The 19768-nt window shown below is 42.2% G+C and overlaps 1 protein-coding gene across 11 annotated transcripts in view; it reads right to left on the minus strand.

The window, feature by feature from the left end:
* Positions 1–19768, minus strand: part of NBEA (neurobeachin) — a 580876-nt gene that overhangs the window by 312145 nt on the left and 248963 nt on the right. For 10 of the 11 annotated variants that reach the window (XM_044287233.1, XM_044287230.1, XM_044287232.1 and 7 more), the window contains 3 exons: positions 17486–17613; positions 13184–13291; positions 8549–8717 (listed from right to left, as the gene is read on the minus strand). In XM_044287233.1, coding sequence (XP_044143168.1) covers positions 8549–8717; positions 13184–13291; positions 17486–17613 — 405 coding nt within the window. The remainder of the gene's footprint in view (positions 1–8548; positions 8718–13183; positions 13292–17485; positions 17614–19768) is intronic. The other variant, XM_044287224.1, reaches the window with a different exon arrangement.

A 19768-nucleotide genomic window follows, 5' to 3' on the forward strand; every position in this document is an offset into this window, starting at 1 on the left:
ATGTAAATGATAGGCAACCTCAGCTAAGGCTACTTTCACACTAGCGTTTCTCTTTTCCGGTATTGAGATCCGTCATAGGGTCTCAATACCGGAGAAAACACTTCTGTTTTGTCCCAATTCATTGTCTATGGGGACAAAATGTAACTGAACAGAACAGAATGCTCCAAAATGTATTCCGCTCCATTTGGTTGCGTTCTCATACCGGAGAGCAAACCGCAGCAAGTTGCGGTTTTCTTTCCATAATGGGATGCGGAGCAAGACTGATCCATCATAAACCACAATGCAAGTCAATGGGGACAGATCCGTTTTCTTGGAAACAATAGAAAACAGATCCATCCCTCATTGACTTTCAATCGTGCTCATGACGGACCCGTCTTGTCTATGTTAAAGATAATACAACCGGATCCTTTCATAACAGATGCAGATGGTTGTATTATCAGTAACGGAAGCGTTTTTGCTGAGCCCTTCCGGATCCAGTATAAACGCTAGTGAGAAAGTAGCCTAACGTGATATCAGATAATGCAGGCACATGGTCATGTCATACTCCAACCACACTCACACAACTGTATAAACTTTTCTATGCATTCATGCTCAATCTGTAAAAATAAAATAAAATAAAAATAAATAAATAAATAAAAATAAAAGGCATGTTGCATTATACAGGAGACCAATGAAAGCTTTGTACGAGTAACGCTCTAAAGGTGAAAATGCAGGATTGATGTAAAAGCTCCTGACAAGCGTCTCCATACGAGGAGAGCTTCTTCCCACAGGGCAGAGCCATCAGCTTCCAGGGTGAAAGCAGAGCGTGCAGACAAAGAGATGGAGGACACGGGCGCTTTGTGCGGCATTAGTTTTACAGCACGATGAGCGTGGACACAAACTAAAAAGACAGAGGGGCTCTGGGGAGGTGCTGGGGCCTGACATGTTAGTCTTTTTATTTTTTATTTTTTTATTTTTATCATTCAACCTCTGAAAGAATTGCAATCTAGGGAGAGACTGGATCTATTTAGCCATTAGAGAGTTCCGAAAATGGTTTTACGTCAGCGCGGGCACAGTTCACACTGGGTTGTGTAATGTACAATTGTGCTCTGACAGAAACGTGTTCTCATCTTTTTACTGAGGCTTCTGCAGGGTTTCATCCATGTCAGTCATGTGCTCAGCGAGAGGGGGGTGGAGGATGTGATAACGGAGAAGACGCTGCATGGCTATGTGATAGTGAGAAGCGTATCAGTGCTACTCTAGGTATCTGTATCTTCCAGGGAACACCAACAGATGATCAGGCCAATTATAGGGAATGGACGTCCGCATGAGCCGTGTGTAAATGTGCCAGCAACCAGCTGATCAGATCGCTTAGGCTACATTCACACTTGTGGTAGCAGGGTCTGGCAGGCTATGTGCTACCGCTGCTACCGCTAGCCCACTGTGCCACTGGAAGTCCAAGTCGGCCCCATTCACTATAATGGGGACATGCTGGAGGTCCAGCCGGACAAAAAAATGCAGTATGTTGTCGTTTTTGTCTGGCGGCCTCTAGGCATGTTTGCCATGCTGCGGCCAGGCATCCGACCCGCCCCTATTATAGTGAATGGGGCCGGAGCGGACTCCCGGCAGCACGTTGGGTTAGCGGCAGCACAAATCCGTCAGGCTGTTCTCCCGCCGGAACAGCCCGACGGACCCTGCTACCTAAAGTATGAAAGTAGCCTTAGGCTAGGTCTACACAACGACATTTGTAGCACCAATGTCGCGTGACAATTTTTATAATGATAGTCTATTGTGTTGTACTTAAACTGCGAATGTCGCAAAATATCAATTCGAGATGGATTTTTCTGTGACTGTCGCGTCGCAGCATGTCACATTGCGACACCATAGACTATTATAAAAATTGTCGCGCGACGTTGGTGCGACAAATGTTGCAGTGTAGTTGTGCCCAATATGTCGCCGTGTAGACCTAGCCTAATGCAGGCATGAAAGCTCTCGCTGGTTGGCAGCACAACTCATTAACGCTGGGGATGTGCAGCCGACATAATGTAAAAAATCTGGTGGAACAAACAATCACAGTAACGATCGTTGGTCCCCCATTCATGGTTTGATTTTTATGGCTTAGAATTGAGCTGAAAAAAAGGATCCTAAGCTTAATAATAGACTGACGTGTTTTGTTCGGCAGCGATCACTTTTTTAGCAGTCCTCTTATTAAAATCATAGACAGGATTACATTGACAGGTATACTATATACCAGATATTGGAGATGTGCACTTGTCAGCAAATTCCACTGCTCTTGGTCCCATCTTTATACGTGGCCCAAATACGGAGAAGTAAGACGATGCCCTCTATTTTTAGCCCCTTGGTGCATAAAGGGCATTGCCACCGGTGAACCCAAGACTCATTTTCTCTGCTGGTCGTGCCCCCTCCTCTTTGACGGACAGGGTGAGGCAGTGTAGAGGTACAGTAATCCCACCTAGTCTTGAAATCTTGTGACAGTGCATACGCCTCTTTGATCAGTGTGGCCGGCAAAGAGAATGAGCGGAGGACAACACCTTTGTGGCACCAAGGGGCATAAAGTTGCCTAAAATGAAAAGGCTTCTTTCTCTGCATTTGGCCCACGTATAAATATGGGACAAAGATCATTAGAATCAGCTGACAAGTGCTCATCACATCTGCCATGTCAGCTGGATTTACATATATTACAAGGTACGTGATGACAGATTCCATTTAATACATGATATGCACAGCTTATCTGCTCCACCTCCCTACACAATGACCTCTGTAGATGTGAGACACTGCTATGTCTAATAAAAATAATACAGGTAAAACATCCTCTTTAAACGTCGATAGCCTAGTACTGCCCTCTGGGACCCTGCCGACAGGAACAAAAAGCTAATATGCAAAATACATATATTGCTACTGTTAATGCATTTTTTTTTTTTTTTTAACTAGGGTTAATTTTTTCTGACCACTTCATCCGGGAAGGCTACAGTGGACAATGGTGGCAAAAATCTCATGACCAAAACCTCCCCCTTCCGCAACCATACCAAGCCCCCTTTTTTTCCGCCACCTTGGGAAAAGTCGCATGTTCGGACGCAAATCCCCTTTCCGAACAGATCTGCAAAAACAGTACGCCAAAAAATGGTGTGCTTTCAATAATAAATGACCCCCTAAGGGTATAATTGACTTGCTGCAAATCTCTAAATCCGCACAGCAGGTCAATTTCCCCATCGAAAAAACAAACAAAAAGTGTACATGAGATTTGTCTGAACTCGTACACTTTGCTGGTACTACAATATGCGGCAGTTTTTCTGAACAAACATCTGCGCGGAAAAACCACCCATAGTCTGCAGTGTGTGTAGATAGCCTAAGACTTAGTTGTGCTTAATGCTGTGGTCAGATGCTTCTTTAAAGTGTATAGTAAAATATTTAAAACTAGCGATGAGCGAATTTCTTGGAAAGATTTGTCCGCGTTGGTCGGGCAATTCAGTTCAAGTCCCACTAAGTTTCATTTGAACGGTAAATGCTCCAACTGCCCTGAAAAGTCATGTGTAACACTCTGGGGTCTCCTAGGACTGTATCCACACTCAGCATGCTCTGGCATTATTTCAGGCGCTTTTCCACAGGTTTCTATGCCAGGAACATATACACGTAAAAAAACGTCATGAAACGTATGGCTTTTTTTTTTACATCTACACAATACTGAAAAAATAAGTGTATGTAAGGCGCCATTAAAGGAATAAAATATTAATTTAATCAATTATTTATCATCATTAGATTAAAAGCAAATTGTGAAAATTGGTATTCTTGATCGCTGGACAGCAGCAGAAGAATAATGGAGAGGGGAGGGGGGAAGAGTTATTGTAGTTGTGTCATGTTTTTGGACTAGAGTGAACTTTGTTCTAGAGTCCATGGCGTTCCTGAGGAGTTTTGTTCCCCTCTCATCATTTTCTGGTTCCGTGTTTCTCTGAGCGCTGTATTTGCAACAGGTTTATAAACCGAATTTTTTTTTTAATTCTCACATTTCTGTGGGGGTGGGGTAAAACCCAGAAGTGATGACCGTTGTAACAAATTTACCATACATCATGCGTATTTCAATTGAAATTAGGGCAGTACAAAAAAATATAAGACATCTGGTGCCAAAAAAGCCAAGTCTAAAATTCCCCCAACAGTGTGAATATTAGTGCAATATTACCACACTGAATTAAAGGGGGTTTCCAGGTGTTTAACACTGATGACCTATCAGGGTGGGGAGAGGGGCACCCCTAACAATCAGCTGTATTAAGTGGCCATGGCGCTTCAGTGAGCACCGCCTTCTCCTTGAAGCCTACCAAGCACAGTGCCACCTATTGTCCAGTGGCTGTGCTTGGTATTACAGCTCGGCTTCATTCACTAGACTGGGAATAAGCTTTAACTAGCCCAGTGATAGGCAAACTGCGGCTCTCCAGCTGTTGCAGAACTACAACTCCCAGCATGCAAAGACTGCCTACAGCTTTCAGCCTACAGCAGGGCACGGTGGGAGTTGTAGTTTTGCAACAGCTGGAGAGCCGCAGTTTGCTTATCACTGATTACTAGCCCATGTGCTAGGGGGGGCACAAGCTATAGACCACTGGACTGAAGTAAGGTAACTGATTATGTCAGCGTATCAGAAGCTTAAAGGTAAGATGGCTGGCTGGAGAGAAAAGCTGCCATCATCTAATAAGAACACTAAATTCTCAAACACAGTGTAAAACTGTCCGATGTAATATAAAATGCTCAGCACTGTATAAAACTGTCCAATCCAATATTTCACTGGGTTTAAGCAACTGTCGAAGGCAATTTAGGCAAATGCAGATATGAGTAAGCATACATTCTTCTCTGTCATCCTGCCATTCTACTGATGGGCTCCATTTTACAGGTAAAAGAAATTAAAAATCTATTTCCATATGGAAAGTTTAGGGACTGGAAACCACATGGGTGCTGGGTCACCACTGACCTTCGTTACTTGTTAGAAGAGTCCCAATAGGCTGATCACACAGCGTCCTCCCTGCTGGGACTCCCAGTACCACATGCAATCTGTAGGAAAATCTGACAATCTCCCTTCGAGGCCACCACAGGAGAAATTAAGCACTAAATAGTGCCCCCTTCAAATCAATAGGTTGTATGTGTAATGCAGGAAAGGACAGGTCCTCCAGAGAGAGACACACTCTGATATTGGTCTTCACGCTGGTCAAGAGATTTGGTTCCCGAATAGAAGATGCCTTAAAGAGGACCTTTCATGGTTTTTATTTATTCTAGATAAATACCTTTACTTGCGGGCTGATGCTGCCACCCTGCCTGTTTTTTTTTTTATATCGCTCCTGCACCCCGCTGTGCCCCCTGTAGTTTTCCCGCTCAATATGTTAATACTGAGCATCGGTACAGGGAGGAGGAGACGCCAGGGTTTCTCAATGCGCATCTCCTTCTCCCTGGCTGTGCCGCAATCTAATTACAACAGAGAGCGTCACAGCCAGGAGGAAAAAAAAGCTCACCTTCTCCCCGGCTGTGACGCTCTCCGCTGTGATTAGATCGCGGCACAGCCAGGGAGAAGGAGATGCGCATTGAGAAACCCTGGCGTCTCCTCCTCCCTGTACCGATGCTCAATATTAACTTACTGAGCGGGAAAACTACATGGGGGCGCAGAAGCGATATTTAAAAAACAAAACAAAAAAACAGGCCGGGTGGCAGCATCAGCGAGGGGTACCCCGCAAGTAAAGGTATTTATCTAGAATAAATAAAAACCATGAAAGGTCCTCTTTAAGATCCCCTGTGTAAAAGAAAGTAGTATTTATAAACTGAACGGCCCATTTAATATTATTTAAGAATACTGAAAGGGTTTGTCCCACCTTTCTGTTTTCAGGATATTGGAAGCAGCGTAGCTTGCTATGATACGGTCATTGCAATGGGAGTTGCAGAAACAGGCATGCTCGGCTGTGCCATTGAAACAGTGAGATGGGACAAAAAAAATAACAACATTTTTTAAATCTGTTTTTTATTCAAAATTGTCAACCGTTTTCCCTCTACAGCTTTCACTTTACCTACAGACTATTGTTCTTACTGGCCAATAAGATAATGGGTTGCATCAAAAGGGGCATAGATGCCCTGTGATGAGAACATAGTCCTACCACTTTACAAATCACTAGTCAGACCACGCATGGAGTACTGTGTACAGTTCTGGGCTCCAGTGAACAAGGCAGACATAGCAGAGCTGGAGAAGGTCCAGAGGAGGGCAACTAAAGTAATAACTGGAATGGGTGGACTACAGTACCCTGAAAGATGATCAAAATTAGGGCTATTCACTTTAGAAAAAAGACGACTGATGGGAGTAATAACTATGTATAAATATATCAGGGGTCAGTACAGAGATCTCTCCCATCATCTATTTATTCCCAGGACTGTGACTGTGACGAGGGGACATCCTCTGCGTCTGGAGGAAAGAAGGTTTGTACACAAACATAGAAGAGGATTCTTTACGGTAAGAGCAGTGAGACTATGGAACTCTCTGCCTGAGGAGGTGGTGATGGTGAGTTCACTAAAAGAGTTCAAGAGGGGCCTGGAATTTTTTCGCCCTGAAGTGAGGAAAATTGGCTTCTACCTCACATATTTTTTTTTTCCTTTCTCTGGATCAACCTGCAGGATAACAGGCTGAACTGGATGGACAAATGTCTTTTTTAAGCCTTACAAACTATGTTACTATGACTCACACTGAACCTGTCATGGAGCTGCTTTGACGGCTCAATCTGTAGCCTTTATCTCTGAACTCCTGACAGCTTATGAACACCCATTTAAGCCATATTCTTATCAGTTTGATAATTTATAGCCTTTAAAACTCGTAAAACTGTCCTTATGCTGTCCTTTTCCAGGAATCATGTCCGACGGAGCTTTGTGTCATACACTTGACATGGTAAGACGTCAGGCCCACTGTTGACAACAATGATCTCATTCACTACACCAGTCCTTGAGGGAAAGTATTCACAGAACAGGACTCTATTACACGTAGCTGGCAATACTCATGTTCTTCTAGGACTGGTACACATATTCTCTCCTATTTTATCCTTCATTACATTTATCTGACATGGTAGGGGCTCAGGAAGTGATTGCTTAGTCAAAAAGCCGAACCAGGGAAACAAGATCTACACAGGAGAATTAAGAGATGGTCCACAGCGCCACAAGTGAAATAAGGTTGGAGTTTCCTTATTACCAGTCAATGTCATGTCCTCTTCTCTCAAGATGTTAAAATTCTGTTCAACCATTAAAGAAATAAATGAAAAATGATTGACAGAACAGAAAGATCCAAGGGCTGATATAAAAGGTGAATATTTTTCAAGGGTGAAAACCAGAGTTCTTAAAAAAATAAAAAAAATATTTGATTTCTGCGACTGAGTGAATCTTGTGGGCGAGGAAAGGAAATTCATTAGGAATTTAATAGATAACAAAAGATGATGTATTTAGAGTGACCAGACAGGAGTACAATTCATATATGTAATGAATACTTCAATGGCTTATTAACTTTTATGAAGACCCTTTAAGGAACATACAATGACAATGTAGCCCTTCAACCAAAAATGTTGGGCACCCCTAAGTTCACATATGAACTTCAGTGGACACTGTACATTCAACATACTTTGCATGAATCAAATGTACAGGTGAATATAAGAAAAATTTGAATATATCTTATCAGAGAAAACAGCTCTCTCTCTCTTTCGGCTTGCTGCTTTCTCCATAGGCGTCTATGGGCAGCATGTAGAATGCTGACAGTTCATTTTCTCTCTCAGGAATGATTCAGCAGAGAATGTTAGATTAAGAGGGGCGGGGGAGGGAGAAAGAGATATTTTTATTTGATGAGATATATTACAAAGTTTCCCTATGTTTACTGATAGTACTGATTTATGCACATTTGGAGGTGCACTGACTATTTAAACGTTTATAATGTTATATACCCCTAGGTTTAGCCATCAATGTTAGAATGTGCTGGTGCGACCACAGGGACCCCTACTAATCAAGAGGTGGAAGAGGCAGAAATCCTAAAAAATACTAAAGTCACTTAAGATGTTATATAGACAGTGTCATTCTCAACAATGTACTGGGTCTGGTATTTCAGTTTGTCTACTTTCACTTTTATAGGGTTTTCAGAGCCTCAGTGGAAGTGGCATCCACTTCACTTTTGATCCCACCAGTCTCATGCTGATGACAAAAGCTAAGCACTGTTTAAGCTCTTACAACCCCTTTAAGAAACAGCAGATTAGAAAAACTTTGAAATCTTTAATTATAAGATGCAAACGCAACAGAGAAAATAAACTTTCTTTAAATGATCCAATAGTTTTGCTAAGTTCTGGTACTGAACAGAACCTGTGCAGGAGCTGTTCAACACACAGCTTGAGTCGAGGAGTCCTCATACTCAAGGCTCCCCGACGCTGCTTTACATATTGTTTCTCTGAGTTCATGAATATCAGGACTCATCGGCTCAATTCAAGTAACCCAGCACTTTGCTAAGGGGATCAGAAACTGGTGACACATTCCCTTTAAAGACATAAGAGCAATAAGGACATACCTGTACTCGTTGGCGAGTTAATTTCCTGCCTGATGTTGCGAATGCTTTGGCTGGCGGAGCGCGCAGTCTCCCGCTGAGGTTCCAGAATATCACGGTATTTAGACACCATTAATACAGATATGAAGTAGACAACCGCCAGAGCAAGGAACTGAGCCTGTTTACTGTCATCCTAAAAGAGGGACAAAACACTGTCAGCGTGCACCTGATGACGAGCACAGAGGGGAAAAGACAGAGAGAGCACAAATATCTTACAGTATATGTGTGTAGTCCATAACAGATGGCGTCATCCACATTTAGTGTCATAATGGTAAGGGTCTCTGCTTTTTAGGGGAGCTCCAGACCCCCACAGAAGATGTCGGGGGAGAGAAGGATCTGGTGAAATGAATATTTTTGCCGGATCCTTTTGCTCTACCAAAAGATAAGCCGCTGGCAGTAGGGTCTGCCAGCGGCTTTCCCCCATTGAATACACATACATGTATGGGGGAGTTGTCAGTGAGTTCCTAGAAAGAGCTGTCGGCCAACAGCTACTGAATGTGTATGGCTGCTCTTACACAAGACATATCTCATTCAGTAAAATCAAAAGGAACATTGAAATTATTGCAGCTCCAAAAGCATTCTCACCAAGCTTTCCTACAGACCTCGGCAAAGCTTCTCAGTTCTGCAGTGATTATTAGAAGGCTTTAGTTAAGATGGGTTCAAATCTACATCTGAGGATCCGTTAGGAGCCTCCATCGCAGATTTAGTCATACTAGTCATATAAAAATATAAATAAAAAAAATACTTTGTCCAGTAGAGGACTCTCTGACATTATAGTCAATGAGGTCCATCTGCCGCTGTGCATTTCAGTCAGTGTTTAGCAAAGTTCTCTAAATTAGATTCGTAGCTAAATACTTTATCACTAAGCGCATTTCTTTTTAAATAGCGGGTGTATTGATAGGGAACGGCAATTACTCCGCTCTTTGTCATGGTACCCCTCAGATGCCACGTTCATCGCTGATCGTGGCATATTTAGGTCTATAATAAAAATAAAAAATAAAAATCTTACTAAACTCATCTATTTGATCGCAAAGAGCCCGCCACCGACATCTTGGTTGAAGATCCAGCGCAAAATCTGGCGCGGCTTGTGATGTCACCATGTAGGTGGTCATACGCCACCGTGCATGGGATTTTGCTCAGCATCTTCAATGAAGATGGCGGCGGCCAGCTCTTTGCATTCAAATCAATGAGATAAGAAAGTATGATTTTTTATTTATTTTTTTAAACTCCATTTCAGGGAACACTGATTTGTTACCACCAAGGAATTCGGCTTTGTGGCGAATCAAATTTTCCCTTCGATTCGCTTAACACTAGTTGTGAACAGAAAAATGGAAGAAAAAAAATAGCACAGAACTCGCCTAAATGGAAAGCTGCATGATAGTCACATTACAGAAGTGTAATCATGGTGAAATATGTTCATAACCATGTTTCCTAAAAACAGAGCGCAACTAAAAACTCTTTTTCTATAGATTATATTTTTTATGTTAGAGGTCAAAAGCTGTCAAATTTTTAGAAGCAAAATAACAAGAAAAAAAATCCACTTTAAACATGTTTGGACCACATTATGGACGGCTGTATGCTGTCCGCAAAAATGTGGATGAGTTCTTTTGCGGACAGTTCAGCATGTCCGCAAAAAAAACCCATTGCATTCCACATTTTTGAAGACCCATAGACTTCAATGGGGCCAAGTGCTGATTTTCACTGAGAATTATAGGACATGTATTATTTGTTTTGCGGAGCAGAAGAACGGAAGAAAAGGGCCCCATAGAAATTAATGGATCTGCATCTAATCTGCATAAAAATCGGATCCACGTTTTTGCAGACAGCATACAGCCGTCTGAATGAGCCCTTACTCTTCCCGGATTTGCCACTAGATCGATCTATGAAAATCACGGGCAGCACTGGTAGCTTTTGTTCTCCTGGCTGGTGGGGAAAGTCCACTTCTGTACTGACAGGTGGAAGAAAGACAGAGCTCCATATTCGGATATATTGGCCGCTTAAAGGGCCAGTCTGGGTGACCATAATGAAACACCTCTAACCCTCCTCTCTACGGTGCCACAACTGAAATGATCAGGAACTTAAAGGGATTAGAGCCATTCATCATCTTGTTTCAGACAGGTTGGCCAGCTATCAATTAAACTTCAGAGCCCAGACCACCAAGGACGTCTCTAGTTATTGGTCTGTACGTCTGACACACAGGGATTGCATAAAAATCTCATAAAATAAATGCAAAATAAATTAAAATATGGACAATATACATAACACTTAATGACCAACAGCCTGTATCCATGTAAAGAGCTATTAAACTCCATATCTCATTGTACTTGAGCCATTGATACATTAGCAATTGGAACATGTAGTCATGTGGTTCTACAGTGCAGTCTAGTGGCCAGCAGTGGAAATGCAGGTCCACTTTTACATCACTCAAGTCTCGGGACTTTTTTTATGGATAACTAATTTTAAAAAGAAGACCTATAGCTAAGCCCAGGAAATTTACTTTTTCGGGAAATTTCCTCAACAGAAAACATGAATGAAGGTTTATACCATATTCAATGCCTATTACAAGAAATATACTAAAATATATAGTAATTATACGCAACAGTAGATAACTAATAATAACTATAAGCTTCATAAGCATATAAGAAAATACAATATTATTTAAATGGCCATGTCGTGCAATGAATTCTGCAGAATTTCTAGGCAAACACAGCTCAGAAAATAGGTACTGCTTATAATAAACAAGCACTGCTGCTCCCCCTGGTGGTGAAGGGTGGATACTAAAAAGCCATCATTACTTGGGAAACAGTTGCATTTGGCTTGAATCTCGCATTGCTCAGACGGGGCTTGGAAAGTGAAATTCAGTTCACAACTGGTTTGATCATTTGGCTGCTTGGGATACGACCAAAATGCCAGGGAAGATATATATCTGGAAACACGTCAAGATAAAATATTGCAGTTACACTGCATGCTGGGGATCCACTAGGCAACAGCTTATCAGTGTATGGTGCATAATAATATTATCGTAGAAACAGACGTTCACTGACCACCACACATTGTCTTCAGGATCGGGCCAATTTTTGTTTTTGCAATTCTCTTTTTTAATCCCTTCCCTCCAAGAGCCACACGTTTTTAGTTTTCAATGCACAAACCCTTGTGTGGGGTAATTTTTTGTGGAAAATGTATTTTTTTATAGCATCATTTAATTTATCATATATTGTGTTGAAAAATGGGGGGGGGGGGGGAATAGGAAAAAATTCTTTGTGGGGTGAAAATGAAACAAAAAACCTACAATATTGGATTGAAATGACAACCTTATTCTGCGGGTCAATGAGATTACGGCAAAACCAAATTTATATAGTTATGTTCACTACTTTGTCTACAGAACTGTCAGTTTATGGCATTCACCAAACATGATAAATAATTGTATAGTTTGGAGATGATACCAATCATGTTTTTTTTTTGTGATTTGTAGGGTGATTTGTGTTTTTCATAGTTTAAAAAAAATAAAAAAAATAAATGACTGTCGTTTTTTTAGTCCCCTTAGAAGACTTGAACATGTGAATGTGATCCTCTGATTGCTTACCAGGGATGCCCAACCTGCGGCCCTCCAACTTTGTAAAACTACAACTCCCAGCATGCTTGGACAACCTACAGAAAGGAATGTTGGGAGTTGTAGTTTTGCAACAGCTGGAAAGCCGCAGGTTGGGCAGGCATCCCTGGTTTAAACAATCAGAGGATCACATGTTCAAGTCCTCTAAGGGGACAAAAAAAACTACAGTAATTTATTTATTTATTTATTTTTTACAACAGCTGGAGTGCCGCAGGTTGAGCATCCCTGGCTTAAACCATATGCTGCGATATTTTACTATGGCAGTCTATGGGAATTTTACTGCATTCGTATTGAGCACTGCCGCATGCCAGGCTTAATAGGCAGATTTCTATGGCAGACCGGGGGAGCCATCACAAGGTCTCAGGTTTCAGTAGCAACTGAGCAGCTTGTGAGGCCACACCATATATTCCTTATATGCAAATTATGTAAGTGTGCATCATTTTGCATTAAGGAGTTAAAAAACTGGGTGGATGGCGTTGTGATGTGACTTTCCGCATTTTTACAACACTTTGATTAGTGTGCTTTGGTATTAAATGCAGTAATGATGAGTTGTGAGTGCTGAGACCCCAAAGATCGCTAGAACAAGAAGAGAGACACGTCCACATATTACGCTCTCTCTCCTCACTGCAGGAAACTGAATGGAGATGGGCCTATAGACTTTCTTTTGAATCAGTCCCTTTCTCTTCTGCCGTGAATACCCTATGTGAGTGCTTCTCACTCCTTGTTCTAAGGATCGATGGTGGTCGCAGCACTGGACTCCCACCGATCAAAACTTTTGATAGGTCTCTGGCGTTACATACGTTTTCTGATAACTCACTGACCCTTTAAAGGGTGGTCTGTCTCAGACAACTCCATGCTCAAAGATACACGACTCGTTACTGAAGTTCCCCTATAGCCAGATCTGCATCAAGTGCATCACTCATCTACTTCTTCACAACGTGTATGCCACAAATAAAGTTACAAAAAGATTCACACATGCAACAACTCACCACATCGCGGAACACGACTGCCCGCAGACGATTAATATCTACATCCTGGAGAAGTCGGTCAGGGTCCTTTATGGGTGAAAGATTACTGGGAACATTATCCACAGGGGTCTATGTATACAGAAAAAGAAAAATGTTATGTAGCGTTAATAAAACATCAATAGGAGATGAAGAATCCCCATGAGATGATGGTCAATGGGACTATACAATGTCACAGGTATCCCAAAATATTATAACAAAAGTAAAAAGTTAGATAAGTGAGATAGAGGGGATTTTTTTTTCTTAGGCTTACTGAGGACCTGTCTCCTCTCCTGACTTCTCCATTTTAGTAACTACTTGCATTTCCCATGTAATAACAATAATGGAGCATCTATTCCTATGATTCTATCTTGTGCAATTCCTTGATTATTCCTGCTAGAAGTTACGAATGAATTGCCAGCAGTTTGTATTGATGGTCCAGATGGGTGCTACCAGTTGGAGGTGTGTCCCTGCATAGTCTGATCCTATCCAAACTGTGTTGACTGTGCAGAGACATAACCCCAACTGTTAACACACATCTGGAGCTTTATTACAAACTGCTAGCAAATCATTCACTTCTAGCAGAATTAATAAAGGAATAGTACATCATAGAGTCATACGAATAGATGCTCCATTATTGTTATTACATGGGGAATGCAAGCAGTTACTAAAACAGACGTGTCAGGAGAAGGGGACAGCTCCTCTTTAAAGTGAATCCTATCAGTTCAACATTTGCAAAAACAACTGAAGTAAAAACCACCTCCTGCCTTTCAGCAGTGCTCATCTCATTTCCATAGTGTTATTCAAGCATCGCTCTCTTCTCTCCAGCTTCAACTTTTGCTACCAAAATCCTTGCTGCAGCTCTACTAAGAGGGCCTCATCACATTGGTGCCAGTAGTCTGTGCTGTGATCCTTCTGCCATAACTACCCATATGTCAACACTAAGGCCTCTTTCAGACAGGCGAGATTTGCGCGCGGGTGTGATGAGTGAGGTGAACGCATTGCACCCGCACTGAATCCGGACCCATTCATTTCAATGGGGCTGTACACATGAGCGGTTATTTTCACGGCATGCTCCTCTTTGTGCGTTTTCCACGCAACGCAGGCCCCATAGAAGTAAATGGGGCTGCGTGAAAATAGCAAGCATCTGCAAGCCAGTGCGGATACGTTGCGATTTTCATGCACGGTTGCTAGGTGATGATTGGGATGGGGACCCGATCATTATTATTTTCACTTATAACATGGTTATAAGGGAAAAGGATAGCATTCTTAATACAGAATGCAAAGTAAATGAGGGATAGACGGGTTAAAAAAATAATAATAAATATTTAACTTGCCTTAATCCACGTGTTTGCGCAGCCCGGCTTCTCTTCTGTCTTCGTCTTTGCTGTGCAGTAGGAAAAGGACCTGTGGTGACGTCACTGCGCTCCTCACATGGTCCGTCACATGATCCATCACCATTAGTAAAAGATCATGTGATGGACCATGTGATTGACCATGTGATGAGCGCAGTGACGTCAAAGGTCCTATTCCTCAAAGATGAAGACAGAAGAGATGCCGGCTGCGCGAACAAGTGGATTAGGGCGAGTTAAATTTAAAAAAAATTAACCCCTTCAGTCCTATTGTACTAAGCATTCTGTATTAAGAAGGCTATTATTTTCCCTTATAACCATGTTATAAGGGAAAATAATACAATCTACACAACACTGATCCCAAACCCAAACTTCTGTGAAGAAATTCGGGTTTGGGTACCAAACATGCCGATTTTTCTTACGCGCGTGCAAAGCGCATTACAATGTTTTGCACTCGCGCGGAAAAATCACGCATTTTCCCGCGACGCACCCGCATCCTATAGGGCCCAAAAACAATACGCCCGTGTGAAAGAGGCCTAACTATTCCTGGGAGCGTGCCCCATTATCACAGAGATCACAGCACAGAATGAAGAACGCTCTCAAAGCCTGTGATATAGGTTGCCTGGTTTTCCCATATCTCAGGATAGGTCATCACTATCAGATCGACTCCCGGCATCTCCGCCAATTATCTGTTGAAAACAGGTGTCTGCCCCCCACCGATCTGATATTAAGGACTTATACTGAGTATAGTATAAGAAAAGTGGACATCCCCTTTGAATGCTCAAGCGGTGTAGGGGTTTCTCCCAACAGGGCCGCAAAAGAATATGGGGCACATTTATTAAGACCGGTGTTTTAGACGCTGGTCTTAATAAAGCCCTAAGCCGGTGGTGGTTCTGCTGAAGATATGAAGAGGCGCAGGCCTCTCCATAACTTTGGCGCAACCAGCACCAGTTCTAAATGTAAGACAGCTTCCAAGCGTCTTATATTTAGACCTTTTTCTACACCTGAAACAGGCGTAAAAAAATGGTAAATGAGAAGGTCCGGCCAGCTCGCCCACAATTTCAGACTTGGTGGGTCATATTTCAGAATAATAAATGACCCCCTATGTTTATAGGTAAGACGCGTTTTAGCAACAGGACATTTTGGTGACTTCAAGTAGTAATATTTTAATAAGACTATATTATATACTAAAGATATGGTGAAGAGCTAATAAAAAAAAAGTCAGGACTAAGATGCATTCTGCTGGGCTCTCAGCAGCCCTTATCTCTGCTGCAGCTCACTATGTCAGACAAACAGCCGTCTGTATGTTCTTGAGGAAGGCAAAGTACCAGAAAATCAGGTTAACCCCGGGGGTTAAAACGCACAAACTACATGCAGATGTTGCCTTAGGTGGGATCACAACCCGTTACCAACTAATACTCCCCATTCAGAAAGTCGATGCCAGCCTCGGCCCGTGTCTTCTACACACTGCTCGAGTACAATATACAGTGTTCTCGCTGCACACTCATGGCGCAGGTGGAGAACGGATTAGGCAGAATTCATCCTGTTCAGAGTACACAGTTCAGTCTGCAGTATGGCAGTAACGGTGATCTGAAGGAATGGAATGTACTCTATTGCCGGTCGCAGGGGACCGAAGGCTTCTCAATGATAATTGGCCGGTCGCCTCCTCCCGCTTTGGCTTTTAATCATTTGAAGAGTATGGTTCTGATTTATTAAAAAAACAAAAAACAAAAAAAACATATCCGCGGCCATTGCAGTAATGTTTTTCTAGGATTTCATTTCACTTTTGACTCGTGTTTAAAAGCTTTACTCTGCAAATTCAATAAGTCCCACTTGTGCCAGAGTTAATTCCGTTTTGGTAACCTCTGACAATACACCTTCCTTCACTGCCTTGTAGACGGTCTTCAGGAAACTCCACCAGATAGGATATCTTCCATGCTTTGCCCTAGGCCAAGTTTTAGGATCTGCACCTTATCGTCTGAATGAGCATTTATCACACTGTTATTTTTTTCCCCACCATGTGAGCAAATTTTTTTGGAGCAAGTGGTGTTTCTACGCTGTCCTCGCCACATTGCCAAAGAGGGGGGGCATGGTGAGGGTCGGTCCAGCGGGCCTGATACATTTATCTTCTTTTACACCAACTTTCTGGCATAAAGGAAGACTGAAATCTATACCATACATTTATACTCATCCTTATACACAGAGATAACCCCACGGGTGCAATAAGCATAGGGCAGTGATCTAAACTCTGGGGTATTGATTTTCAAATAAAACATACCCCTTTAAGTAGTGGATGCTAGAATGTTACAACTGAATTAAAGAATCTCACCTTTGGACAGTCCCTACTTGTTAGATGGGTCTTCTGACAATTGATCCCAAAGTGCATCCCTGCTGGGACTCCCTGCAATTAGCTTTAATCTATGGTGAAAGCTGGCACAAAGTATTCACTTTCCCTGCAGCGCCACCACAGGAGAAATAAAGTACTACACAGTGCGCGCTCAAATAGTGGGTTCTCTGTGTAATGCAGGACAGGACAGGTCCTCCAGAGCAAGAGATGCTCTTTGTAACTGCTCTCCACTCTGGCTTACAGATGAGGATCCCCTCAATTACACCCTAATAAGGAGTATTAAAATGGATTTTATAAACCAGAAAATCTCTTTAAACCAATAATAGTATAATATTTTAAAAGTAAATGTACTCAGATTAAAAGGGTTAAGTAATGCCACTCTTGTCCATTGGCTCCATTCACTTAGATAAGGCAGAGCTGCAATACCAAATACAGCCTGTGAACAAGGGTGGCGTTATTTCCATGGAAGAAAATAATATCTTAAAGGTGCCCCCACTTATACAGCTTGTACGCTGTAGTTAAACATTTCAAGAGTCTCCTAGATGGTGATAGCACTAGATAAATCCAATTATAAAATCTCCATCTTACCTTTGTGGCACCGGCAACTGGGACACCCTGTAGATTGTCCTGGACCTTATTGCTGCCCATGGGTTTAGTCACCCGATCTCGCTGCCTCTGCCGACACTCCAAGCAGTTTCGTACAGCTACACAGCAAACTAAAAAAGGTTTAATCAAAATCGACTTACGTTTATTTCATCATGTAACTGACTGGTGAGGTGAAACGTCAGTAAAAAGATTTATTGTTTAACTTCTGAGAAATATATCATTTCCCTATCGGGGTCACATCAGGGGTTATGACTAAAAACTGATCATCAATGGTCTCGTGCTGCAAAGTGGCTTAAAGGGATGTCTCACTTCAGCAAGTATCGTTCATCATGTAGAGAAAGTTTATATAACCCACTTCCTAATGTATTGTGATTGTCCATATTGCCTCCTTTGCTGGCTTGATTCATTTTTCCATCACATTATACACTGCTCATTTCCTGGGGTTATGACCACCCTGCAATCCAGCAGTGGTGGTCGTGCTTGCTTAATATAGAAAAAAGCGCCGGCCTCTCTGGTGCCCGGGAACATGAGAGCTCACATAGACTGGTGCTTTTTCCTATAGTGTGTGAGCACGGCCTCCGCTGCAGGATTTACAGGGTGGTCGTAACCCCTGGATATGACCACCACTGATGGATTTGAGGGTCGTCTGTAACCATGGAAACGAGCAGTGTATAATGTGATGGAAAAATGAATCCAGCCCGCAAAGGAGGCAATATGGACAATCACAATACATTAGTAAGTGGCTTGTATTAACTTTCTCTACATGATAAATGCCATTTTCTGAAGTGAGAGAACCCCTTTAACCTGACAGACACTACTGTGAAAGCAATCTGAGGACAGCATAAACTGGTGACAGAACTGGGGGCAAATGCTAGGTTGCTTCTTGAACTGACCCAGTTGTTTTGCCAAAATCTGTATTGAGCCGCTCCAGCTCGAGTAAGGTACTGGCGCCTGCTCAGGACAGTGCATGAGCTCATAAGTCCTCATATGTAGGGGAAAAAAACTGGAGGTGGTGAGAGCTGGGAGCTCATGAATATGAGGACTCTCTGGCATGTGTTCTGTACCGAGGGCTCAGCTCAGGCTAAAGTTATTACTGATTTTGGTAAAACAACTCGATCAAATTATGTAAGTGACCTAACATTTTGCTCAGAATATGTCACCAGTTTATGCTGCCCCTAGAAATGACATAAAACTGGTGACAGGTTCTTTCAAACAATGTTTAAAGACTGTCTTCCTTCAAATGTGCTGCCTCTGCCATGGCTTTTCTGTATGGTGGTCCTCGAGGTATGCTCTCCTGTCTGATCAGACATGGGGCGTGGAAAGACATAGCTGCATGCTCGCTGATACTATTCTAAGGAACGGGACCCAGATGGCGGTTGCCTCAAAAACTCCACCACCCAGCATGTAGTCGAATCTCTCCACACACCTGATGTCAGATTGGCAGGACAGTATGGCAGGACAAGAGATGGTCTCTGCAGGGGAAATGTGATATATTACATAGAGACTCCAGCACAACTTAGAGGCTCTCCATTCAGAGGGGCATCCCCTGCACTTTGACGTTCGTGACATTACTGAGACAACGCTTACATTTCCGATCTACATAACAGACATGAGTATTGTTGAAGGTCTCTATTTGTGGTCATCCACTGTAATTTTAACATTTCTAGATATGTGAGAATTTATGATGGCGGCTGCCACTTCACCATATATATAGCTGGGAAACAGGATGACATAAGAAGAGGAACTGATCTACAAACGGGAAACACATGTGCAAGAAATGTGTTGAAATAAGATGAAGAAGTGTCTCTTAAAACACGTTACACTAAGAAAATCTACCCAAGTGCTTCTGATTTATATAGGTATGTCACGAGAAAATAAATCTTGCAAACAGGCTTGTAGGAGTCCTGCTGGTTCAGATCCACAGTATATCTAATCTAGGGCTTATGCACATGAACTTATTTTCTTTCCATGTCTGTTCCGTTTTTCTTTAGTTTTTTTGCAGAACCATTCATTTCAATGGGTCCGCAAAAAATATATAAAAAAATATAAAAAATACGGAAATTACTCTGTGTGCATTACATTTCCGTTTGTCGATTGCGGAAAAAATAAAATAAAAAATGTCCTACTATTAGCCGCATTACGGACAAGGATAAGACTGTTCTATTAGAGGCCAGCTGTTCCGCAAAATAGGGAATGCACATGGATGTCATCCATATTTTTTGCGGAGCCATGTTTTGCTGTCATACGGTTGTGTGCATGAGCCCT

The sequence above is a fragment of the Bufo gargarizans genome, chromosome 3, assembly GCF_014858855.1.
Source record: "Bufo gargarizans isolate SCDJY-AF-19 chromosome 3, ASM1485885v1, whole genome shotgun sequence".
NCBI classification, from domain to species: domain Eukaryota; kingdom Metazoa; phylum Chordata; class Amphibia; order Anura; family Bufonidae; genus Bufo; species Bufo gargarizans.